The 27,778-nt window shown below is 43.4% G+C and overlaps 1 protein-coding gene across 1 annotated transcript in view; it reads right to left on the bottom strand.

Moving 5' to 3' along the window:
• Nucleotides 1-21,135, bottom strand: part of maml3 (mastermind-like transcriptional coactivator 3) — a 132,383-nt gene extending 111,248 nt beyond the window's left edge. Inside the window, exon 1 of the mRNA XM_031754200.2 lies at nucleotides 20,028-21,135. Coding sequence (XP_031610060.1) covers nucleotides 20,028-20,405 — 378 coding nt within the window. The 5' untranslated portion in view covers nucleotides 20,406-21,135. The remainder of the gene's footprint in view (nucleotides 1-20,027) is intronic.
• Between the last annotated feature and the right edge of the window lie 6,643 nt (nucleotides 21,136-27,778).

Genomic DNA, 27,778 nt, shown 5'->3' with positions numbered 1-27,778 from the left:
ACACAAACATGTTAGGCATGAGGAACCTGTATCGTCCATGTGTCGTGTGGTGATCCGAGTGATCATTTCATTCATGAACGTGCCCTAAATCACAGTGCAGCACATTACCTGTACATGCATGTGTGCCACCTGTAGCATTAAAAAACTGGTTGTAGCAGTTAACAGAAGATAAAAATGTCTCCAAAACACCCATTCATCCATCTTAACAGCTTATCCATTTTAGGGTCAGGGTCAGTGTGTGTGAATGTGAAGAGGTCGTCCATCCATCACAGGCTAAACATATAACACTAATCACCTTCAGTGCCGCCCACTGCTGTGACGTCTGCACGGGAATGTGGAGGTTCGCTGGTGTGAACCAGTCTTCAGAGTTTAGTCCAATGGCTCTGTGTTTGAATAGCCTTCACTCCAATATCCAATAAGAGAAACGCACAAGACTGACAACTGCTCGTCCACAAGTACAATCCCGGCCTTAACTAACTATCGCTCACTGGAACCATTTAGCTCAGCCGTCAGAAGGTCAGGCAAGCATTCAGAGATCCACATACTGAAGCTTGTTTCAAACACAAAGAACTCATTTTCTACATGAATATTATTTATTCCTTTTTCCTCGTTTTACTCATGTGACTGTAGCTAACCCATGAGAAGGAGCTTGTGTGTTTTGAATTTAGAAAGCCATTAAAGTCATGGCGTCATGATGAGTTTGAAATACAAATGTGCTTCTGTCAGATGTTCTTAACAGGTGCTGGAACCTTTAGTGTCGTGTTGGCATGTTTAGTTTTTCTTTTTAGGCTAGGGTTGTATTTTGTGGGTCAGAGGCTTGTTGAGGCTGCACAATTTACAGAGCTGTAAAAATAACTTATGTTTCTGTGCTAAAACTCTAAATATAGATTTTTGAATTGAACTGTTTTCTTTAGCAGCCTTTGGACAGCCAAGCTTTTTTGAATGCGCCACCAAGAAAGCGTTTTCTCTGATGGCGAACGCTCCATTAGGAGATGATTGAACTAAAAGCAAGGGGCTGGATTAACTCCAGATTGTGGCTGCTTGAGGAAAACCTGTTTTCAAAATGTCAGTGAGCTGACAGAAGTTCGGTCCCAGCAGGCCTACAGCTACAGGTACCTACAACCCCTTTTCTTAATCAAACTTTTCAACAACCACGGCTGCTTTGTGTTTCCAGACTTTTCTGAACTTTCTTGCTCCGTTCGCAACTCTTTCCAAGTCGTTATCATCAAACTGCTGCCTGCAAACTCCGTCGTCCCCCTCTTTCTGTTTGCATTGCTCTGTCTCTATTTTTAGCTCTCTCTTTCACAGATTAGGGGTCTATTTATAGACCCCCTTATGATGTCCAATAACAGGGCTCTCTGCAGGAGAATGGCAGCATCACAAGGATTCACACACCTCCCACTTGGCACGGAGCTCTCTCTCTCTCTCTCTCTCCCTCCTGTTTTGCTCAGTCCTCCCATCCCATCCTCATGTTCTCCTCCTCCTCCTCCTCCTCTTCCAGCCGCCCCCTTCCACCCCTCCGTCTATCCATGGTGGAAACTGGCACCGAGCCCACAGTTACAGTGGAAACTTTACGCACAGGAAAGAGCCTCATGTCACCCTGACAGCCTGACAGTGTGTGCACATTTTTTTAAAACGGCATCTTACTTACAAAAAGAGACAGTAAGGATATAAAATTCTACCTACACGTGGAGAAAAATAACACAACCTCCATGCTGTTAATACACCACACTCTCCTTTTTTAGTGAGAAATAAAGCAGACAGCAACATAGATACGGACAAATAGGATGTTTTTTTCTTCTTCTTGACTTTTGCCCCCCTTTTAAAAAAAGAGGACATTACATAATTCTCAAAACACTTCCTCTCTAAGCCAAGAGCACTCTGGCGTTTTATCACACGCACACACACACACACACACACACACTTGACATATCCAAGCAGACAGGCAGCCTGTTCGGGATGTCTGCATCACAGTCGCTATGACAACGGCAGGAGAACAATCCACAAAAACAGCCACTTGGTGGGAGGAGCGAGGGGGGAGAGAGACAGACAGACAAAGAGAGAGAGAGAGAGAAAGCGCTCATGTGGACTGTGGCTGTACCAGCTCGGGCTGCATGCCATTTCTTTTACCAGCTTCTCAACTCTGCTTCCTCTTCAGGGCAGAAAGCGCCTCCTCACCAACGGGAGAGCTGCGTTTCATGTGCCACGAGCGCGGTTCCCCTTCTTTGTGCCTTTGTGAGTGTGGGAGTTACACAGAGTCACGCTCAGAGAAATAAATGCAAATACTGGCCGACTGTGGGGTTGCGTCACAGTCCCCACAGCTGGATCATTCTGATTCTGACCACTCACATCCAAAGCAGCCACTGAGACTCGTTATGAGATGTGCGTGCTGTCACCAGGCACACTACAGCAGGGCTTCCTGTTTTAAGAGAGTGACTATCTGTGTCACCATGCAGGACCTACCCCGTGGGGGTCTTTGCTGTCCCTGTGGGTACATAAAGGGCAACAGTGCAGATGCATTCATACACTGTTGTTCAAAATTGTATAAATGTTCAGTCTTCCAGCTTCATCTTCTTTTTAGTAATGCTATCTAACAAAGCCACTTCAGGTGCAATGCAATTACAGCGCACACTGACTATCCTGGCGCGCGTGTGTGCACGTGCACACTAGTGATTAATACTGTTATTTAGGTAGTTTGTGACAAATGAATGACTGAGCGCCATGATCAGCTTTGTCTCTCATCCAGCGAATGAACTCCAGATTTACTGAGCTCTGCATAACATCACACGAATGAACCAGTTCTCCACCTGCTCAGGTTCTGGTTAGAGTGGCCCTCCAGTTTGCAGCAGATATCAGGAGCAGAGAAGAACTGCAGCTACCAGCTGCAATCTAAGACCCTGATGACACTAGCTCTCGTTCGTCTAAGGAAATCAGCTGCAAACTGGAGGTTCAGCCTAACCAGAACTTGCAGCATGTGGCGTACTGGTTCACCCACATGATGCTATTTAGAGTGGACCTCCAGCTTGATGGGGTTTCTTTTCATACAGTGAGGAAATGAGGCCTTAAAGAATGAAACAAGTGCTTTTTTTTCTCGTATTAACTTCAAGAGCAAACGAAGATCTGAAAGAAGAGTTATTTGTCATAATGAGATTTTTTTATTATTTTGCACAAATTATAGATTGCACTGACTGTCACAGGTATTAGAATTTCACACTAGGCCTAGGTTACACACAGCTCTGTGATTCTACAACTGAGATATAAAGAGGGCTTTAGACGCCTTTAGTATGTCTAAAAGTTATGAGGGATACGGTCGGCTCCCAGAGTGATTCCAGTCTGATTTAAGACATTAAAAGTAAAAGAATCTCGCTTTCTTGCTGTCTGCGCGCTGAAAGGAGTCGGCATTTTAAAATACCACATTGTTTTTATTTCCCCAACCCATTTTCTTCTGCACACAGGTGTAATGAACTGGAAAAGCAATGATGTGGAAAATATACTGTTAATGTTCCAAAAATATTTAGCGTATGTGCATAACAAAGATTAGGACTTTTCCTTCTCTCCGGGGACTTCCGCTGGCTGACAGTTAGGATCCTCGAGGGGGGCTTTCTTTGTTATGTTTCGAGCTGGAGTCATTAAGTATCCATTAAAAAAAACCCAATGGCTCCTTAACTGTCAACAAGCCGAAAATAAAGCAAGAATCCCAGACTCGCTGTTTTCACGAATCGGGAAAAGTGTCAATTACAAAGCTTTAAAAAGAGCATAATCACTGCTTTCCCCTGCGTTCAGTCGCATTTTAAAACTGCTACAACTTCTCACAGACTTTGAGGGCATTATCACTAAAGAGTTTCAGCTGAGCTTTAAGCCTCTAACTCCACAAAGCTTGCTTGACAAAAATCAAACCACGTCTGACCCAAATCTGCTCAAAATCTTCAGGGAAATGTAGTTTTTCTTGGCTATTTTTACTACTCTGCACTCATCCTGTGAGTTCCAGTGCTTTGCGTGATACACTGAAGTGAACAGTTTGTGACAGCAGAGAGCCGGGTAAACATCTGCCGATCTCGTCTCCTCAGTAGAGTCCTCAGTCTCTGCCAGAGCAGACTAGAAGGCACAGAGAGGAGGAAAGGGAGGTACAGATAGCAGAGGATGAGAAGATGGTGGGATCCGCAAAGGCTGACAGGCAGAAAGACTGAGACGGGAGAGGGGGAGCGGGCGATGAGCCTGAAAGGTGAAGGGAAAAAAAACGGAAAAAAGACGCACTGCCGAGAGTGTCGACAAGAAAGAAGTGAAGTCGGGTCACAGAGCGTGTAACAGACACACTAAGACGCACACAGAGACAGACGAAATGACATACTGTAGATACGGATTCTTGCAAAAGGCGGTAAAACTTTCTGGAGAAACAATACTACCAGCCAAGTGTCACATCCACTACTATCAAACTGCACAACGGTATCTTGGGAATCTCCAGCACTCCGTCCAGCAGGGCCGCCGTTTATAGCGGGAATGCAGCAACACACCAGTCGTCGCTGCCTGTTTACATTCTCTGCGTGGCGGTCATGACACCGCGCTGACAGTTTCAAGGTCCCAGAAAACAGAACGCAGTGTTTTGGATTAGCATGTACTTAAATTTTCAAGGAACGGTTTAAGATTTTAAAAATTTCAGTTTCTGTAGGAATATTTATGACATCTTTTCTGTCATTATATGCCTCCTTGTTATCTTAGCTTAGCTATCCTTGCACTGACTGTACAAGAAAGAAATTTAGCCACCAGAGGTATTAAAGCTCACTGGAAAAAAGTTTGTACCCTTTCTTGGAAAAATTAAAGTGAGCAAGTAGGACTGGAAGCTTCCGCTCTTTATGACTTCACATTTATGATACAAGTGGTGCAACTTGCATTAATCTCAGGTCGTCATACTTTAAATATCATCCCCTGTTTATTAATGAATCTTTGTGCTGCACCTGTAGTTTTCCAGAAAGTCCCTTCAATTAAAATCTCTGTAACAGAGAGGCGAACAGGGAAGTGCAAAACTCATCCAAACAAAGGGATGATCATAACAATAATCAGCTGTGTGACTAATGAAAAAGTAAGGTAACTTTTGGCCCACCTGAACCTATATTTAAAGTATCTGTTTTCTCAATTTTGAGATTCAGATTTTTTTTTTTAATTTAATGTGGAAAATATAAACCACACATCCCTCTCACTCACAGCTGTGATCATCATACTGGAGTTTATGTTACCGTTGCCAATCTGGCAACGTCGCCATTAAATTTCGTGACTTTTCTCCGAGTCTACTGTTGAGGGAACAGCAGAAAGAAGTGAAGATCTTTGGCACCTGTGAATGAGCCGACTGCACGTGTGCTGCACTCTTCTTGTGGTTTGTTTCCCAAACGGAGGTTGAGCATTTCGTGTGAGATTACTTTGTAGCTGTTGATTCTTTGTCAGACGATGTCTAAGTTATAAACTCTCGTTTAGCCTCCTCCAGGTCTCTGAGTTTTATTCATTCTAAACACTTTCAGTAATGAACAATATAAACAGTTGAATTCTTGCTTCTATTTTCTAATAAATAAATAATTTGAAATTTTGCATACCCTAAAAAAGAGCAGTGAATAGCAGTCAAAAGTCTTGGCTGACAGTTTGTGATTCTAACAACTGTATTTGATGAATACAGTTAATACCACACGGTGAGAGAGAGAGGGCAGAAAGTGAGAGTGCTTTTGAAAAGAGCAGCTGGCATGTTTCCTTGGTTGTGATCGTTGTTGCTTCTATTTTAGGAACCGTTCAGGAAGTGATCTAGAGACAGGCTGCTGACGGAGTAATTCAGCTCAACCAAACAACGCTCAACTCATCACGAACCAAAACAAGCACAAGTGAACGTAGCAGGAAAAAAGAGGGCAGAATAACGAGGAGGGAGCAGCACATCTGGATCTTTCCGTGTATATATCTACTGTTTAATTTACTTCTGGGGAATGCGTTAGGCGCTGTAGCACCAGCGTGCTACGTGGTGCATTTGGTCCAGTTTCATCATGACTGTTCAGATGCATTATCTCTTGCTGGATTAAATCTTGACAGACTTGACCTTTTCTCTCCAACACATTTTGTAAAAATCAATTTCTCTAAGATTACATTTGACAAGTCTTGTAGCACTGTACAGCATGTTTCAGCCACTGGATACTGATGCCTGTTACCCTTCACTATCACAGGGGGGTGGGTAGCTCATTCTCAGCGTCGGAGGAAATTAAAGGGATGCGTCAAGTTCAGTTAGAAAATGGCTTAAAGGAGCCACAATTTGCACGATCGCAACAGATTTTTACCCAGATTCGGGATAGCCAAATCCTCTTTAAGTACACAGCTCAAGACCTCCATGCTGTACTGGCTTTCTTTGCTAAAAAAGGCTAAAAACGAACAAAGGATCTGCGAGGAAGGCTTGTGTAAATGCCATAACCTTGGGAAACCCTTTCTTAGAGCTTAATTGAAACAAATAAAATAAATACGTCTACTTTTCCGAAGCTCTCAGCGGCATCTGAGGGCAAATATGGACTACATGACTCTCAGAGCTGCTGTGCTGCTCAAACCACAAGACGTTTTTGTCTCTAATAGCAGTTCATGGATCCCCACAAGTCAATTAATTTAACAAATTGCTATAAAAATATACCAAAATACCATTCTTTGAAGTTAATTCCTGTAAATGCTGATCCCTCGAGGGAAAAAGCGCAACAGTGAGCTGGTGTGCATTTTTATAGCATACTAAAGTATTGTTTTCTCTTTACAGTGTGTCAGTGTGTGTACGAGTCCACGCATGAGGTTATAAGGTTTCACTAACAAAGGCCACGTGACAGAGACTGCTGTAGAAATTAATCACATCTGGCCTGTGGATATGTCTGATTAGTAAACCAGGCAATTAAGCACTGGTGACCCTGCAGGCGGCACCAGAAATGTTTGGTGGTTAGACAAATTATTCATATGCATGTACCAGTTTACTCTAGTTTCTAAAGTTTTTGCAGCTAAGCATTACGCAGTGTTGCAGCTTAACTGCAGTAACAGGAGGCTGCTGGTGCTAACAATGCTAACGTTAGCCTCACAGTGCACACTAATGTGACGTGATGTGCAAGAGTGCAAGAGTCAAGCACTTCAGCATCGTTCAAAATGTGATTTAGTCATTGAATAATGTGATTAACAGCTTAAAATAGCTCTTAAACACACGCACAATATTTTTGTGGACAATGTTTAACTGTGGCTCTGTCAGATTTTGCTCAACCATCAGTGCTCCTGAGTGTTTTTGAACTTTGAGACTCGCAAATTAGTCTCAAACCATTTAATGTACTAGGAAATGATTCACCAGGAAGATCCATAATCTGGTCATAATCATCTTCACTGTGTTATAATGTTGAATGCAGCTGCAACAAACTAAATTCATGGCACACAGGTGAAGCCATGCAAGCTGAGATCCTGCTCAGAAGAGATACCCATCTATCCATCTTCTTACACTTATCCTGTCCAGCGTCGCGGGGGAGCTGAAGCCTATCTCAGCTGTCACAGGCGGACACCCTGGACAGGTTGCTAGGCCGACACAGAGAGGGGTTCACAACTATTCACATGTACAGCCGATTATGAATCACCAATTAACCTAACCCACACATCTTTAGGCTGTGAGAGGAAGCTGGAGTACTCATACAAGCCTGATGAAGAACATGCAAACTCCACACAGCAAGGCCTCAGCTGGGACTTAAACCGAGGACCTTCTTTCTATGAGGAGACAGTACTAACCACGGCGCTCCCGTGCTGCCCAAATGAGAAGGAATAATAAGTAAAGTTACAGCGTAGTAAAAGAAAAAAAGCTCATAATAATGTTTTACTTGCACTGAACACAGCAGGAATATTAAAAGGACAGTACTATGGTAAACAAACAGCGTGTAGCTTATTTGCCTTAAAATAGGAAACTTTTTAATTATCTAAACCGTGAGAAATGGAGCTCCACGACGAGAAAACCTGCACAAGAAACAGGCAAACACCAAGTTCAAACCCAGGTCCCTCTGTCTGTGAGGCCACCGTGCTAACCTCTCAGCTACAGCATGAAACTGTAACGTTTTCTGAAGTAAGAAGCTGTGAGGTTAGATTACACTGTGAAATAAACTCAAAGCTGTTGATTAAATCTGCAAAAATCCGTGCCGGGAGAATAGAGGTATCAGAAATAGAGGACAAGATTATTGTTCGCTAGTTTTGGGCAGCTGTAGCGGTGTGATTCAACTTTCTCTCATATAGAGACAGAACCAAAAAAAAAAGAAAAGGAAAGAAGAAAAGTTAACAAAATCATAGGACTTCCTGGAAAGTTCTGAAAATATATTTGTGAAACTTGATTCCAGCTATCGGCTCGTCCTTCTCATGTTGGCTGCTGTGGGGCAATATTTGGTGAGTTTACACTATTCGCACAAATAACAAGGTCAGACACGGCTTTAGATGCAGGAAAATCCAGCTGCCGATAATTTGCTGAAATTTAACAGTGAAATTTGTTGCAGTGCCGCGTGAGGCGAAATAAACCAGCCAGCACTGACAACATCTGCCCCTGGGCCCTCGTTTTCAGCCAGATGTGTGTGCTTCTGTGCAGCACTGACGGTCTCCAGACAATCACTGTCATAGGCAGCATGTCGGTCGCGCTGCTGCACATTCTAAAGACTTCCAGGCTGCAATCACCTGGTATAAATCAGCTATCAGTCAGCGTCGTAGTACGCCGCTAACTGTTCCACCACACAGTTAATATCCTCGCTCACACCATCCCGCTCTTCCCCACTGCGCTTCGCTCCCCCTCTTCCTCCTTATTGCCCTCTGCAGTATTATCAGATAATGTGTGTGTGTGTTTTTTTCCTCCTGCACTGCAGCCACTGTGGCACAATTACCCCAGCTGCTCCACTAATGGCTATTGATGCAGCTGAGGGCCCCCTGCACACAGTTGCACACGCAAACATTCATAAAAAATTCATGACGCTGGCTCGATAGGAAGGTGCGGGGGATCTGGCCGGCACTGGAAAGAACAACAAATGTCATCTAACAAAGGAGGGAAGAGGCACACAATACCAGCTTTAACATTCAGCAACACAGAAAAATGCAGATGATATTCATATGAACAACGTGTGCACGCTGTTAGCACGAAGAGCCGATGGGTTAAGTCCAGCGTGCAGTAAAACCCTGTGTCTACGTGCCTCTGTGTGTTGCAGCAGCACATGTGGTGGGTAATTCCCTCTTAGCACAGGATTTCTCCCTGACACCGGCCTACGTGGAGAAAGCTTTAGAGCGCTAAGCCTGCTACCTGAGACTGAACCGGAGATCACCGGAGGCATGGAACGCAGTGATGGATGGAGGGAGGGGTGGCGAGGGTGGAGGGGAAAAAAGAAAAGGGTGGATTTGAATGACTGAAAGGAAAGAAGGGAGGACAGAGTGTAAGGACGACAAAGAAAGGTCAAAAGAAGGTAGGAGGAGAGAGACGATAAACAAAGGACCAAATTGCGTGGGAATTAGAAGCAGTCACTGTGCGATGGGTACAAATGAGTAACAGCAGGAAAACTGGAGGACAAACAAATAATTTAAAATTGCCACAGTACTGTTTTTATTTTATTTTATTGGCAGGGGGTGTGTAAAAGTGATGGAAACTGTCCCTGAGTTTGACAAATCAGTAAGAGGAAGGTCAGAGGGTTGCCGCCCGCCACCAACAGGAAACTGAAAACTGCTTGTCAAAGATTAGGTGATATTTCCTCTGCAGCTACCCTCAAGTGTTTCACTGTAAATGCACAGCAAGTCAGGCTAACATGAAATTAATGTGTGTCATTCAAATAAGCTTCAAAAATACCCCAAAAAAGCGCTTTAGCCTTGAACAGAGAAGTGTTTCAAAGTCAGCTTTACATAATTTTACATTATTTCTACATTCTGCCACCTTATGTTGTTTATTTCATTTACATTTCAGGGGGAGATGTTGAAATCCTTTTCCTGAACTTGTTACTTTGCATGTTTATATTTAAGCACACAGACTTGAAGATCTGGCTGCAGTGTTTTTAGATGTCTCTTCTCCTCTGCTCTAAGCTCCTCCCACCTTACAAACGTCACATTGACACAAACTACAAGGAAGTCAGCGCTAGTTTCACACGAGATCCCATGCCCACTCTCCCTTCTGACAGTCCTCTGCTTAACCCATAATGCCTCTGTGTCTTTCTTCACAGATGTGCTCTGAAAACATCTGTGATTGGCCAAAGTCTTCTGCCACTGACTAGATGACCTAAAACAGAGCCCACAGGAGGAGCAAGAGTGTAGTTAATGTTCTAGTTTAAGGTCTGTTAACATACCAGCATGCTGTAAACCACACTAGGGCCAAAGGAGGTTAAATTATCGGGATCTCGTGTAAACAGTGGAGTTACGCATGAAGTTTTCTTCTGTCATCTCCCATTAATCACGTCATGACTCCACAGATTTATCGTGTGACCTTTTAGAGGGGTGACCCCCCAGTGGACTAAACTAACTAGTCTCCACCATAAGCAACAGAAAAAGGTGCATACGTGCAGATGTAGCAGGATATTTAAATCTAATAAGAATATAACACAATCTTCTGCACTCTTAATGAAGACAAATTTTGAATACAATGGGGTTTTTTTCTTTTCCACTGCGGCTATAAAGACAGCAACATTTGCATATGATGAAAATGTCATGTGGCGTTATCTGGTGGCTAACAGCTCCAGCAGAAATGTTGGAATCATAGTACAATACTTCAATTCACAAAGCACGAGGCAGATAAGCGAGTTCGTAACAATTCCAAAGATCAACACCGGCAAGACTCGGTTTAAAAATAACAAGTAATTTTAATACTCTGCCAATTTCCCTCGCAAGAGAACAAAACAATTACACCAAGATCTTGTTAGAAGGTTGTCACAGTACGTTTCCACTCGAAGTTTTAGTAGGAGTGGGGCCTATTTAGGGGAAAATGTTGGAAGAAATACTGACAACCAGGCACACTGAGGAGTTTTTGTTGAGTTTGTGTCGTGGCCACATTTGGTATTAAATTCCCAAATACAGTGGTTCTTTTATTTCTTATTAATAACAAAATATTTTTAAACTGCTGCCCGGGCCTGGTTGCACTTTCTACGGTTACGCAGAGGGAAGTCAACTCTACCCCTTCTTACTACTGGACTGCAACCTTCAGCAAACACAAATGTGGTCCCATCTGCTGCAGACAAAGTGTGTTGTTACAGTGTTTCCCTAAAAACAAACTCTCACAGTATTTCTGCACCCTCTCCTGTGCACACACATGTATGAATCCATATGCGGCAATCTTCCTGTTCTGTGTCCCAGTTTAATAGGCAGAGGGAATTACGTCTTTTTGACAGGACTCCCTTACTAAGGCCATTGTTTTAGGAACCCAGTTCAGCTGTAGAATGGCTTTCTCTGTGGATAATGCTTACCTCGCAGAGTGCTGGTGTTTGAGGAAAAAAAGCCACAGCCAAAATTAACAGACACTTGGCTGAGACTGTTTTTAATTTGGTGTGTGTGGTGTGTACAGATCAAACTACCAAGTCAGACGCTACATGTTAAAACAGCAAATTGTTGATTCAGTCTTCACCGAGAGAGCTGTAGCCGTCACCATTCCTCCATTCTGACGTTTGTAAGTAAAGCGCATTTACTCGCAGAGGATCGGAGGGGACCCGGGCATCTCTGATAACCACCTCATCCATATTTTACCAACCAGTGTTTGTGTGAGTACACCAGGGGTGAAAGCAACAAAGGTGGCTTCCCACCATTCTGCTATTAATAATGCAAAATCTAAACTGCCGCTGAGTATTGCTCCTTTAATACTACACTTACTGACGTGAATACAGTGGAGAAAGCGAGCAGCCTTCTGGCACAATCCAAACAAAAGACAGCACACAGGCCAGAGAGATAAGACAACAGATACTCGACTCCTTCCAGAGGTTTGCTGTTTACTTAGTGAGACTGTGCCACTTTTACTGTGAGAGGATAATAGTTAATGTTACAGAGAACACTGTGGCGAGGTCAGAACTGAACTTTGGCTAACCTTAGACACTATGAGCTATTGGTCATACAGACTAAGTGGGAATACAGCAACACAGAACATTTGTCTGTCTGTTAGCAGGATTACACAAACACTCCAACACAAAACCTGTTTCATCACTTTTATTCTAAACTGCATGACGGGTCCACACTTTCTGAGTTATTTTGTTCCATGATGTCGTATTTATCTCACTGACCTGGATTATTTTTCATGTTCTGGCCCCAGTGACACAACAATTTCTTAACTTTTGGGATGATTACAGCACATCTTACCTAATCTTATGCTTTTAAGACGTAAGCGGAAGAGTTACATATTCATCTAAACTTCTGCAAGTCAGAGGCTTTGTATCTGTATTTCTTATATAGCAAACAAATCAGGCAAATATCACTCCTTTTATGTAATGGGTTGGTAGCTAAAAACATTGGGAGCTGATATTTTAACATTTACCCATCTATCCAGTTGACATTCATGCAATTAATAATATGTAAGATGAAGACTTTAGCTAAAGAATTACAATATTTCCATCTGAAAGTTACTAAAATAGGAATAGACTATTTAATTCAATTCCATTTTATTTATGGTAAGGTAAAGTAAAACCCTACAAAAGTACTGGATCACCTACACATGACACCTAACATGGAAACCCATGTCATGAAGCTCCCAGCTCACATATTTTGTGCTGATGTTAATGCCAGAGGAGGTTTGCAGCTCTGCGGTTCCTGAGTCAGCAGAGAGTTGGTGACTTCTGCACACTACACTCCTCAGACCTCGCTCTGTATCTTTACGTGGTCTGCCACTTCATGGATGAGTTGCTGTGGTCCTTAAACGCTTCCACTTTGTAACAATACCACTTACAGTTGTTATAACCAGGAGGGAAGAAATTTCACAAACTTACTACCGGTGCTTATAACGAACACATGATTATCAAAATAGCAAATTAACTGTCTGTCTGTGATTAAATAATATGTCAGCTGATCGTTTCTGGTTCATATAGTAAGTGCAGAAAATTATAGGCTATAAAGTCAAAGCTTGGCCACTTTAAGTCTTCCACATTTGAAAATTACAGCAGACAGTCACCAAGTCTTCATTATGACAATAAAAAATATTTAATTCACCTGGATTTGATTCTCAAACATGTTCTGCTGTGTATACAGCATATTAACACACGTTAAAGAGCAAACAGAAAATGTAAAAACAGGGAGATAATCCGTTAGCTCTTCGCTTTTTTCCCTTCAGCAGCTACCTACAAGCAGGTGGGTCGACTGAAAAGAAAACAGCACTGTGGGTTTTAATGCCTCTTGTCACATGTCACCTCACTTTCTGTCATCCATCCAAAACTGGAACAAAAATGCCCTAAAAAATCAAGTACAGTCAAGCTGAGAAATCTGTGCACAGAGTAGAAAACAGTGACTTTACAAAGCAGCTGCAGACTGTGAACACGTGCGAACGCCTTTGATATGGAATCGACGATTAAGGCTTTCTAAAAGTCATAAATTTGAAATTTAAATGATTTTTTTCAGCAGGCGAAAACAACACAAAGTTGTAAATCCTGTGAAAACAGGTAAGAAAACGTTTGAGGCCTGAAACGCGAACGTGACGACCCTCTGGATCCCTGTACGGGCATCAAAGAGGAAGAACTCTCATCGAGAATCATTTATTACGTCTGATTAGCTTTAAATTTTATTTTGAAATCCTTTTTGTTTCAGCTAGTTAAAACTTTCTAAAGAGCCCGAGTCCTCTGAATATTCAAGGGTCTCTGCAGATTGTGTGTGTGTTCCTGTAGAACATGTGAACAAGCGTGGGAGGAAGGGAATGTGGTCGCAGCCGCCCCAAATCAAAAACATCCAGCTCGTGTGTGTGTGTGTGTGTGTGTGTGTGTGTGTGTGTGTGTGTGTGTGTGTGTGTGTGTGTGTGTGTGTGTGCAGGGACTTAGGGCCGAGGGTGAGAAGGAGCGAGAAAAAAAAAAAAAAAAAGTGACAAAAATGTTAACATGGAGCACATGAGAGCAGAAGAGAGGGAGTTAAAAAGGAACAGTCAGAAAAAAAAAAAGCAGAGGGAGTCAGTCAAATTAGCGTGTAATGAGTTGAAAACAGCATGACTGTGATGTCACGGGTGTTCGCCGACGTCACGCTCTGCGTGTGTGCCTGCGCGTACTTGTGAGTGTAAGCTCCTCGCCAGCTCGCTGGTTTAAATATAGCAAATGGGCAACTGTCCCAGCTGACTTTAACAATGCTATAGCTACCAGGACCATGTACGCTACATTAGTGCTTTACTAACGCTGAAACCAGAGAAGTGTTGAACAGAGGGAGGGAGGGAGGGAGGAGAGGAAGGGAGGGATGGCCTCAGATTCATGAAAACTCAGCCGCCCACACTCAGGCCTCTGCTGCCAAGAGTCGAGCAGGACAACAGTGTGTGTGTGTGTGTGTGTGTGTGTGTGTGTGTGTGTGTGTGTGTGTGTGTGTGTGTGTGTGTGTGTGTGTGTGTGTGTGTGTGTGTGTGTGTGTGTGAGACATTCCTCTGCGAGGTGAATGCCAAGGAGTGAGCAGAGCCGAAGACAGACTGTCCTGAGCTACTGTGTTTTAGTGGAACTAACGAGCCCCTTGCTGTGCACCTCGGCCTCGCAGCTGCAAACTTGTTAGCGACGAGGTAATCAGATCTGACTGGATGTTTTGTCAGAAAAAAGTACGGGTCACGATTCTGCTTTTAAGCAACATCACGGCCCATTGGATCGGAGACACGTGCCTCTGACTGAAAGGTCACGGGCTGGATCCTGGCAACATTCCCCCTCCTCCCCTGTGCTTCCATCAGGACGTCAGCAAAAACGCTAAAACACGGCAGCCACTCGTGAATGTGTTCTGTTGGAGGCAAGAGTGGGAAACGTCTCATCGCGTTAAGACATTAGATACGCCCGAATCAGATTTGTGTGTCACTCCCTCAGTATCAACATGCAATTTTCACTTTTAGACTTTCGAATTCAGTTGTCATAGAAGGGGGAAAAAAGCAAGATTACACACTAATTTCTCTCCTGACTGTGGTCTCGAAGGCCCGAGCTGCCATCACTAATTCTCTCTCCACCAACAGATGTAATGAACAGCTTCACACCTGCTCCCTGTGGGCTGTCAAATGTCATTCTGGGAAGATGAACGCATCAAACGGATAAATATAGGGGATCATACTGACATCATAGACTTGTAATATTCAGCAGTGGTAGAATATTGACAAAAATGTCATCTGTTATCCAGTGACTGAGCGGCAGGTGTCAAAGTTTCTTATACTATTTAAACTTAAAGGAGGAGCAGAGCTGCCCACACCTTAATCAAAAACACCTCCATCTCATTAAAATAAAACAAAGAAATGGGCCGACACGGTGACAAATTTTCGACCCCTTTGCTCAACGGCCTAAAGGTGGATCATTTAAAACAATCATAACAAAAACACAAGTTTTATTTCATGCTGAACGAGATACGGAAACAAAATTACCAACCAGGTGCAAAGATTTTAAATCTCAGAAGCTTATTTGTTTGATTTCATGGATAAAAATGTTCATGTTTTTTTAACTAATGTATTTCAACAGGAAGTACATCTCACGTCTGCAGCGTATATGTTGTCCCAACAGCACAGTGATGACTCACCCTAAACAGCAAAACTCAGTGAGTGGTATTTCTTGTGAGGGTGCGACTTTACCAGAGAGAAAAACAAGTGATTCTTTTCCCGCGTACTGCCACTATGATGTGGTCAACTTAAGTATGATGTCATCATCCGACTTCCGAGGCGAAGGAACGCAGCACAAATCGATCGGCTGCCTGGTGTTCCTCTGTTTGGAGTTTGTGTAGTTTCTCCTCCCGCAGTCAAAGACATGCAGGTTTGGTTAGCTGCTGATCTAAATCACCTGTGGGTGTGAAGGTGAACGGTTCGTGTCTCCCTGTGATGGACTCGTGACCTGTCCAGGTTGCACCGTGTCTCTCGCCCTATGACAGCTGGGTTCACCTCAGCCTGGCCCTGTGACCCTGAATTGAATAAGCGCTTCAGACAGATGAAGTATAAAAATCTGTCACGAGTATAACTTTAAGTGCAGGCTCTGGAGTGAGCAGTGAAATGATTTACCTTTAAATGTGGTCGTTTTTTTAAAAGTAGAAAATATTATATCTGTATATGGAGACTATTTGCACATTTAAGAACAGGCAAACTGATAAAGTTGAGTCCAGTGACACAAAATGCTGGAAAATTTGGCTCCAAAAACCCAAACCAGTAGATTAGAGGTGATGACAATGTCATGAAGTGTCATGAGAGTGTGTGGTAGCAGGGGGCTTAGGGTAGGAGGTAGAGCAGTTAGTCAAAAAACACTTTTAGAATTGTAGAACTTCTTCAAAATTCTTAATTGTGCAGCAAGTGTGAACTGAACTTTGACCTTTGACCTAACACCATTTGCATATCTGTCCGTCTCTCTTGACATATTTTGTCACCATGTGCAGGATGCAGTCCCAAAGCTTTACAGGTGTGTACCTGAGCTTGCAGCGGGTCTGATTCTGTTGTAAAATGGTCTTGTTTGTTGATCGTACAACTGGAGCAGCACATTTTATGGAACTGTGCCTCACCTACTTAGTAACCCACAGTAACAATGTTGCTACTAGCCTCTGTATTTCTGTTGTACTTGCATCCCACTTGACACGGTTAGAGCTCAAATTTAGCTTTATGTGTGCATACGCTATGACGGTCCAGATTTTATCTATGATGGCTTGCGGGCTGCAAGCGCTGATCGTACATGCTCACCGAAGGGGTGAAAACGCCTCCTCAGACACTCAGTAAATTTAGCTTCTCTTTGCTAATAAACATTTATTTTTATCATAAAAATTATTGGGCCATTTTTTCCCTCAGCATTAGTATAGCCTAGCCTAAAATCCAAACACAAGAAAAAATGCAATAGCTTGTTTGCTTCTGATTGGCTGCCTCTTGTAAACAAAAGATTTAAACAGAAGGTGGATGGTTCATATGGTCATCTGATGCCAAAGATGACCATATTAGGAATCTCTGCCTTCAGCGACATCATGCAAAAGCCAAAAGCAGAAAAAAGTGTTCAGAGCAGTATTAAACCTGAGATTCTGGCTTTATTTGAAATCCTGACCATGTTTAAAGCGAGTATCCTGTATTAACAAGGAAATGTGTAACAGGTCCAGTTTAATATTAACTAAGCATGAATATGTTGTACTGATAGCCATGGTAAGTGACAAAATCAAAAATGTATTTATTCTTCTTGGAGGTTGAAAAGAGGAGTTAATAAATAACTTCACTGTGCTCAACTTTACCTCAAGGAGATAAATGCGATCGCCTGTCTGCTGTGAAACATTTCTATACAGTATACTGTCTTCACTGCCCATTATAACAGTTGGTGCACAATTAAGAACCCTTCAGAAGTGTTTAATATGTAAATGAGCGTTCAACTATTCCACTGTTAGTGTAACGTGATATATGGATGTTGACAGAAAGCAGAAAGGCAGCTTGGCGTTCTGCAAGCTACCCTCTCATTATCTGACAATTAAAAGTTTGGAAGTGTCCGTCTTGTGAAAGTGAATCTCCAGACGGGCAAACAGTTGGTTATACAGGAACTACCACATCCCAGGACCCCTGTACCCGAGGCTTTAGTTGGCTGTTGGCTCTTTAAACAATGTCTGAGCAAGACAGAAAAGGTCTCACTCAGACACACGGTGTCGTCTTCTTCTCCGGTCTCACTAATAGTTAGTCTAGAGACACAAACACCCACTTTCCATGATTACAGGCTTTCCCCAACCCTGACGTGGGTGTGTCTGAGAACCATTAGACCAAAGCACAGTGTGCTGAGATGAGCATGACAATACCAAATATGAAATATTACACTGACACAGTTTGGATTTGGTTCAGAAAGACATTATTTGCATTTGAAGGTATTTAACTGTATTTCTGCTTTTCTACTTTAAACTCTCGCTGATGTTGGGGTTTGGGTTTTTTTGCACACTGTAGGCATTCCTGACATTCTTCAAACTGGTGATTACTATACTGGCACTCAAAGCCAACCTGTAGTAGAGCACAAACGTTTCACAGCTGAAGTGTGTGTGAATTTAGCCTCATGATGTCAGCTTTTCATCTTTTTAACTAAATCGTGAAAAGATTGTGCTTTTTCAGCCAACACTATGTTCACATCACACCCTCCCCATACGGTCTGCAACATACACGCGACACATTACGGCCTCTGTTGAAATTGTGCATGCACATCTGCATAATCACATCATCGGAATACTTGGCTTTCCTCGAATGCCTGCTTGTGAAGTGACTACATACAGCCATCTAGCTGCAGCTCCCTTCTTCTGAGGGGTAAAACGGGCGACGGATGGGAGACTTTCCTTTTAATCTCCGCGACTGCACACTGCCAAGAACTTACAATGTAACATAAAGAGGGTGCTAACACACAGCTCTGTGTGTTTCAGCTATTGAATGCTGTGTTTGCGTACAAGCTGTCGCCATCAGTGAATGGGAAAGGAGCAGAGAGAGAGACGGAGAGGGATGCCACTGTGTCTTTAAGCAGTAATCCTTCCATTCTCGGAGCATTTGTTGCCGGCCATCTAATGGGCGGTTCGGTTTAATGTCCACAAGGGCCGCTGGGAGCTCCTGCACTATTAAAATCCCTGCCGCTCGTCTCATGCTGGAGCTGCTCTGGTTTGCTCTTAAATAACAAGCGAGGCTGCCTCAGAAATTAAAAGACGCTCCGTATTTTGCATTTCAAAAGGGGAGGAACTGGGCTCATTGCAGCAACAAAAGGGATAACAATGTTGACATTCCCCACATGCATCCTTTGGTCTTTTCTAAAGGAAAGTAGAGCCCACGGGAGACGTGGAGCAGGCAGGGACACCTCACAGTTTGCAAGCGTCTGCCTAGAATCTCTCTCACACAAACAGCCAAACACCGGGAGTGAAGATCTCTCACCTGAGCAACAAAAACAGTCAAGATCGTTCACAGCCTGGACAGCCACGAGCAACTCACCAGCCCTCCATATGTTACCACTGCCCCCTACCAACAGGAAAACACCCTAGCACTCCTATAAAACCCACTGTGACTGTAATGACAAATGACAAGTGCAATATCTTCAGAAGGACATGCAGCTATTGAGGTAATTGCTAAACATGTTATGCGATCGCTGCATTCACGGGCGAACCTGAAGAGCTAGGAGTTAATGACAGTGTAACAAATGTTCACAAACTACTGTGGCATTCATCTGAAGTCAGCTGGCAGGTTGCTTTAAGTCCGGGGTGGCTTTGATTGTGTGTGTGTGTGTGTGTGTGTGTGTGTGTGTGTGTGTGTGTGTCACCGGGGACAAACTGCAGATTTTGAGAGTATGTGACAAAGGTTACAGTGCAGGCTGGAGCATTAACTGCTGCTGCCGAGAGCAAGGAAGCAGTGTTGCAATGCTAATGCTCCCCTGTGTTGCAGAACAATTTCCACCCAAGAACAAGAAAGGAGAAGTTATTTTCATGCAAAAACAGCGCGAGCCATCCTCCAGAAGTTACTGACTAGTTTCAGAACCTGACAACTGAAAGTGCCCCCCGCCGCCCCAAAAAAATAACAAAAAAAACTTTGAGCCCCCCTTTGAGCACGAAGCCGCACTGATCTCGCAGAATACGATCAAATATCAGCTGCCAGGCTTGTCATTTCCACACAGAGCGCAATCCAAGCCCCAAACTGCAGCCTGTTGGCTCCAACGAGGGGCCGGACTTCTTTGTAAACAAAAGAACTTGGAGGAAAAAAAGTGGAGCGAGCGCCGAGAAAGAAAGCGGCGATTAGCGAGCATGTTTTCAACAAGTTTTCTGAGTGATGAACAAGAAGAAGCTGTGCAGCTTGCGGGGGGTTGGAGGGGAGAGAGAGACTGGGGAGCAGAGATGGAGGGGAAATGAGCGAAAGTGTGTCGTGTTTGTGTTTGTGTGTGAGCTGTCGGTGGCCGTCGCCGTCAGCTCGTCCTTACCGCTATGAGCGTGTTATTCCTCTGCTCCGCGGAGGTCGCAGAGTCCGGGTCCAGCTGCTTGCTCTGGGGCTGCTTGGTGCTGCTGCCGCTGGCGGACTTTTTGGCCCTTTGCTCCAGACTCCGCTGGTACAGGTTGACCGTGTCCCTGCGGTCTATCTCCATCTGCTCGGCGTGGGCTTGCTGATACCTGGTCTCGCAGGTTATGTGGTGTTTCCTGCAGCCTTCTATCCGCTGCCTCAGCCTCTCCACCACCGTGCTGTGCTTAGGTATTCCCACCACGCTCGCGGCGGGCCCCATGCTCGCGGCGGCCGGGTTCATGCTGTTGTTGATGCAGATACTGCCGTTGGGTCCGGCAGCGGGGGAGGCGAAGTCCCCCATCACGGGGCCGAGCGGCGGCTATTTTGGAAGAACTTTTCTTCCAGTTAAGCTCAGCGCCACCGCCGCCACCTCCTCCTCCTCCTTCCACCTCCACCTCCACCACCTAGAGTCCGCTTTCTCTGCGCGTCCTCCGCCGGCGAAAGGTCCCGAGTAGCCGGGCAGCGGGCGGAAGGTACGGCCGCTGAAGAAGAGGGCAACAACCGGGAGTGGAAGGTTTAAAGGGCTGCGAGGCTCTCGGTCATGCGGCTGAGCGTCTCTTCTTCTCTTTCCAAGTGCTAAACACAACACAAAGCCCCCAAACTGAATTCAACAATAACGCCGCTGCCACGCTGATAAGAGCAAAAACACACAGCAGTATAGCGACGGTGCGAGCGGGCACCCAGCGCTCATATGCGCACAAACCGTCCCGCAGAGGAGCAGCGGCGGCAGCAGCAACAGTCCACTCTCTGGTTCACCGTGCCGTCCTCTGAGAAAAAGTTTTGCTGCCTAAACCGAACGGGCTCCAGAGTTTCCCAGTGAACTTGCATCTCATCTGGTTTTGGTTTGAAAGAAATCCCGGGTAAGATGTTGTTGAGTTGGGGGGAAAGCGAACAAGCGCCTTCGGTAGTCGGATTGTGAAGCAACTAGATAGTAGGACAGACGGCGCAAAACGCGGATATGGGAAGCAGTGGCGGAAGTCTCTAGTCACTGCCTGCCGCCTGCCACCATCACAATAATCAGGTCCGCTTCTCCACCATGCCAGCGGAGTGATATCAGGAGTTTAGTAAAAACCAGCTAAAGGCTGTGCGAAGAGCCCGATGGTGGAAACCAGGAAAACACGGAGTGGAATCCACCAGGGGACGTGTGACCCGTCCTGAGCTGTCTTAACGGGTAAATAAAGGGTTAAGAGAAAGGTTAGCAGATTGTAACTGAGGAGAGAAGCACGCAAAGAGACAGAAACGGCGTTTAGGGGGTAAAAAGAAACGCAAGACGATACAACACTCAAAATGAGCCGCAAACATAGATAAAAAATCAAAAAGTAAAATGTCTTTCAAATACTAAAACTCAGCAGAAACGAGTAGGAAAAAAACCCCAAACACAATAGGCAGTTTAAAAATTTTATTAAAGTCAGCCAAAGTTTAAACTTAGCTTCTGCTCGTGCAGGGGTGGTTGGGCTTTACTGTTTGGAGATTTATGAATAAATTATTATTATTTGATTCTTGCACATAAGATCGTATCATACTAGATTAAGCAGTTACTCAGTTTTTAACAAATTCATAAAACAATCCAAGCTCAAAAATACAAACTTTAAAACAATAAAAAGCAAAAAGGAGCTGCGGGTGTGCAAAAAAAACTAACTATAAATGCACAACACAACAAAGCAAGGGAGCTCGTTGGAGGGCAAAAGTTTAAATGTAGCATCTGTCCTCTATTGTGGCCTTTGAAATATTTACACACAATATACCAGTTTAAGTTTAGTTTTCACAAATACAGAAATCTCTCCAGAAGCATGGAAGCAAGGCGCAGGTACAGAAATACTCTTTACATACAGACAACAAACAAAAACAGAGACAGCAGCCAAATATATGGATTACACAAAGGCCATTCTTTGATTGATAGCTCAGCAGTTGCAGCTTCCTTTAAAAAAAAGAAGCTCCACTTGTGTTGTCAAACAGATGATGGTGTTTTCTTGATTTGCTTGTTTTGCCTATTTACTCAAGTTGTGGTGTGTTGAGCTCTGCAGGCCCACTGCAGGTTACACCCATTTCACACAAAAATAGAGTGCCATCGGAGGTAAACGGGTGGAAATGAGTTCCTCCTCAGACTGAAGTTCATGACTATAACTTGTAATTATCCATCGCTGGAGCATTTTTAAAGAGGACTGAACATGTTATCTTATAATGAACATTTTTTAAATTGAGTTCAACATACAGACTGTGAGCTGAAAACAGAAGATGGGAGTTTGGAAGGTTTAACGCCAATTTTTAAACACAAAATGCAAATATTTGTATTAAGGTCCACTACAGGAAGCCATTATTGTTGAATATGACACGCACTCAAATCCTGGCCGCGCTTATTTAAAAAGGTATAAAAAATGACATTTAAATGTGCAAAGTGAGATCTTTTCAGGGGCTGGTGAATCACCACTGAAAGAATTTGAGCAGGAAGTGATAATGATGACATAGCCGTTTTATTCTCAGGCCTCTCTTTCATTAAGATGTTTGCTGGTGTGCTTCTTCTTAAACATTCAGATGTTCTCCATGTTATAATATAAGAAAGAAAAGGTTTATCCAGTTAAATTTAAAGACCCTTAGTATTAATAACAAGTGTTGATCCACTGAACTGGTGACCATGTGATTCCTGTCTTCTTATCACTTTCCAGTATCTGACTTCTCATGCTCAGTGCATGTCATGAATCGCAGACATTTTGCATATTTCAGTGACACATGACCATCCAAGTTATAATCACCAAATTATGAAGACAACACTGAAAAAACTACAGGTCCTGTGATGGCCACTTAAAGGTGGCTCCAAAAATAAAAAATAACAAAGAATTAAACATATTGATAGGCTTGTACGTATGAAAAGGTTTATGCTCCAAAGCTAATTTGCTTCTTCAAAGCAATTTATCAGCACATTTTCATCTCTGGAGCCTCAATTAGTGCAGTTTTGACACACAGCATGTCCTTTGGTGTGTGTCCCACTTTTGTTTGTTACTTTTCTACATTCACGACTACATTTTGACCTGCATGATGTTTTTCTAACCTAAGAGTGTTTCATTGGCTAAACCAGGGGTCCATGCAGCTTATTTGTAGCTTCATCTGTATGCTTGATCCACAGCTGGACTTCAATCATCAGAGTGACAGCTCAGGTTGAGCTGTTTGGAGACCATTTGGAGAGGCAAGGTTGAGATGGTTTGGACATGTGGAGAAGAGGGATAAGGGATGAACTGGACAATATGGAGCTGCTATGGTCAGACTGACAACACAGAAACCTCCTACACCTGTCTTACCTGCACAGTGGCAAGAGCAGTGGTTTGCACATCTTTAGCAACTACCTCGCAATTATCCTACCCAGGCAGGCCCACAGTCTGATGCAAGTGTTGCAGGATGGAAGCGACTGTGTGGTTCTCCATGCACCAGATACACTGACGCCGTCACTCGTGAAGAACCTTGGCTAGATCTTGCAGTTGTTCCAGTGACAACAGCTGGAGCATCAGCTGTGTGTATACACTGGAACAAACCGGATGATGATGATGATTGAAGCGGTATCTGGGTCTGTGAGAGGCACCCATGTGGTCTGTGGATTTACCTGGTTAACCGAGCTGCTAACATTAGCTGGTAGTTACTGTTAATCTGTGGCTCTCTTCCACAGCGTGTCTGTGTTGTGTCTTCCTCCCCTAACCCCAAGCAGTCACGGCAGATGGCCCTCCCTCCCTGAGCCTGGTTCTGCTGAAGGTTTCTTCCTGTTGAAAGGGAGGTTTTCCTTCCCACTGTCGCCAAAGCGCTTTCTCATAGGGCGTCACATGATCGATGGGGTATTCTCTGCTTTCGCTGTACTGTTGTAAGGTCTTTATCTCACAATATAAAGCACCTTGAGGCAACTGTTGTTATGATTTGGAGCTATATAAATAAAACTGAATTAAATAGTTTATCACTCCAATCTTTTGTCCAAATATGGTCATATCTGGCAACAGAAAACCAACATTTTGGCAGCCAGAATGCTAAAATTAAGACTTTTAAACAGGACATCCATTTTTTATATACAGTCTCCAGACTCTATTCTCCTCATTTCACCAAGGAGCACCACAGACTTGGACACACATACACACACAAATGGACAGCAATGTGAATCTTACCCAGACAAACACATGTGGTTTATTTCTGTTACGTCGCAGCAGAGCCCAGTTATCTCTCTCTCCGTCACTGTCTGTGCACCTCTCTCTCCCATTTTTATTTTTATCTGCCATGTCATGTGGGAGTTCTGAGCTCCATCCCCGACTGTTCGGGCCATATGTGCTCCCTTGTCTCTTTCTAACCATCCCACCAACACACACGCATGTACTCACGCACACAGTCCTTCACCCCCTCACATACTGTACACCAACAGAGACATACGCACGCACACAATCGCACTCTCTGCTTGGCAATTAAACATGGGCAGCATGTGTCTCTGCTTCCACTCCATTGCATGTTATTCATTTCTGTTTCCTGTCTCAGTGTTAAAAGGTTATTTGGTTCCTGCACGAGCACCAGTGATCACGATTACTTCACTCGCAGAGGGCAGATTTAGTTTTCTCTTCATCTACAGGAAGTTCACCATATTTGATGATCTTAGTTTCAAAACATCCTCTTGTAGTGTTTTGAAGCCAAAAGTCATTTGTGTTAAGATTATTCCGTGAGGAATCTTCCACACCGATACCACAGACCACGGTTTCCCAACCTTTTTTGTTGCAATTCCTTTTAATTGAATGACGCAATATGTTTTTGCAGCTGTGCTTTCGAGCTAAACATAGAGGTGTTTTCTGATCTGAGAGTCCAGTTAACAGAAAAACATTGCATGTCTGTGACTTCAAAAACTGGTGAAAAATATTTGTCTATTTTATATTGTTAGATTCAGGCAAAGAATGCGTTAAGATTTGTTAAAAAAAAAAAGAAAGAAAGAAAAAAGATGTCTAATATCTTAAGACCTAATATGCAAATTTCCATGTGTTTATTTTGGACTTTGGACTCTAAAGTAGCTTTGCATGATTCACAGTTGTAGAAACACAGAGAGGTTTCTGGTACATCCTCACCGACTCACGGTGTGCACAAAGAAGAGCACAAGTCTAAAGAGGATGATGCTCCAGCAACACTTGCAGTATGAAGAACAGCTTTAGCCCAGCCCATCCTTGCTGGTGCTTCATTGGTGGATGCTGGATGTACATGACTGGGTGTATCATTTTTTTTCTACTAAGCAAAAATCTAAACAAAGGCACGTGCTATTTAAACTGATGACTGAGATGAAGGCCACGTGATATACAGATGAAAATAATCCTTATTTGTCTTTTATTGAATGCTGGTGCAGATCCCAGATTTTAGCCCTTTAAGCCAACTTTCTTCTGATTGGCTGCCCATCGCAAGCAAAATGAGTTGGTCAGGGCTTCTGTGTTCACAGCCCGGGGCTCAGGGATCAGCTGTGCTGCTGAGATATTGTCATTAGTGATATGTTCTCTTACTGACATCATACAGAACGAGGAGTAGAAAAAAACTTCCTGAAACGGAGTTTTTTGATTAATATGAAGCCAGAGCTTTTTGGATTTTAGATTAGAGCTTTTTGGGCACTTGCACATCCACTGACTTCAATATTTGAAACTACAGCCATATTTAATGTGAACATCTACCACTGTAGCAGTGGCAGAATTGAACTTTTGTAGGCATTAACAGACAAATGTGCATGTAAGAACATAAATGTTGTATAGAGTTGGATGATCTTTACTCTGGGTGATGTCCAGCTGTAAGCTTGTTAGAAAAATATATAATGATTGAAACTGCACATTCTACCTATAGGCAGTCCCCTCACATACATCATAACGACTGTTACTAACGGTGACGAGGCATCTGTAGCTGGATTTGTTTTGCTGTGTGGTACATTTGCCATTTTGGACAAGGTTGTGACCAAGCAGTCACCGAAGACTGCAGTTCCTCTAATGCCATTTGAGGCTGTTTGCAGAGTGAATCTACACCTATACTGGACTACAACTTTAAAGAGCCTGCTATAAAACACCGTTTTGTTATCTATAGCCGATTCAGTGTTTAAAAACTCATTCTTTAGGATACTGGCAAAGCTTAGACTTATGCGTTTTAGTGCTTTCATTTGCCAACACAGACAGCTGTAGCTGATTTGAATTGCTCAACTCCATCATGTCTTTGGTGCCTTTCGAAGCGCTTTTAATGGACTTACCTGACAACGAATTCACTCCACTGCGTGGTGCAGCCCATCCAACAAATATGGTCTCAAAAAACCCAACATGGTGTAGCCAAAATACTGACAAAACCAAAACCACTGGGAGATGTCATGGCTGTTGCATCCGTCTGTTATAAATGGCTGGTGCTGTGATTTTTCCTATGCAACCCTCAGTGTGTTGGTGATTGTTGACGTGCTGCTATGTGACAACAGACACACCATTCCTGAAAACGTGGAGGAGAAAACAGTTTTTTCCTCCACTTGCTCCCTTCTTAGCTCCGCTTTAGCGGCTTACTGCTGTTGGTGTCTCGTTTGTGTGGAGCGTAAGAGATGTGGAGAGACCGTTTATTGAGGCTGAGAAATATTCTGACCTCTGTGAGCCATCTTTCCCAAACCATGGCAAAAACTAGAGCGTATGAAAAGCTGTGGAGATTGTCAGATTAAAATTTTAAAGAGAAAGTCATGACATTTCTTCACTGAGTGCTGTGTATGGTCTTGCTTGTGACGTGTTGGAGCACGGCGCTTCCAGAGCTAGGAATGACTCTTGACACACGTCCTATGACACACCATGGCGGTGTGGCGGTGGTTAGCTTCAGAGTTAAGAACCGACAGCAGTTGTGGTTACAGTCATGATGGCATCTATACTTTGGGAGGGGATGTAATTAAAAAAGTATCATCCTAGGAAGCTGGAGTATCCGGAAAGAACCCACCCAAACTCCACACTGACAGGCCCCGGACAGATGATGGAGTCAAGCTCAGGACCTTCTTGCATATTGTCCTGATAATGTGTCTGAAATCTGTGTATTACTGTTGTTTACATTTAATATCAAATCTATTTATTTTGGCTTTCATTATGGCAAAGGAGACAACGACATTGGTGTATCTGTATTTACAAAGCCATGCTGGGTAAACTAGCTTCTTATCTGTGCAATCTCTTATCATCTATGAACAGCTGTTATGATTTTTCTATCTGTAATACAGTTTCCTACCTGGAACAAAATTGTCTTACGAGTCTCCGGGTTGCCAACCAGCATCTTCAGTAAAGAAGTCACTCATAATAATAATAATAATAATAATAATAATAATAATAATAATAATAATAATGATAATAATAAGCCGTGTTTTTGTGAGAAAGCCCTGCAGCCCACAGGAAGGGCTCACCAATAACAGTGTTTACTTTAAATAAAATAGGAACTAGTTAAAAGAGTAGTTATAACTAAATGGACAGACAGAGAACTCAACTGCATCAACTGACTGTCACACAGGAAAAAATATTCAGAGTTCTGAAAGAACATTTGATGACCGAGTAATCTGCGTGGAGTTTGGTGTCAAACAGCAACAGCTGTAACCCTGAAATGTAAAAACAGGGACCCCACATCTTTGTTGACATGCCAATGGTATGGAAAGAAATATAGTGGCAGAAGCAAATTCTTACTACACTGTTTCCC

This window comes from Oreochromis aureus, linkage group 6, assembly GCF_013358895.1.
Source record: "Oreochromis aureus strain Israel breed Guangdong linkage group 6, ZZ_aureus, whole genome shotgun sequence".
Taxonomy (NCBI): domain Eukaryota; kingdom Metazoa; phylum Chordata; class Actinopteri; order Cichliformes; family Cichlidae; genus Oreochromis; species Oreochromis aureus.
This window is presented reverse-complemented; position numbering and strand designations above follow the sequence as displayed.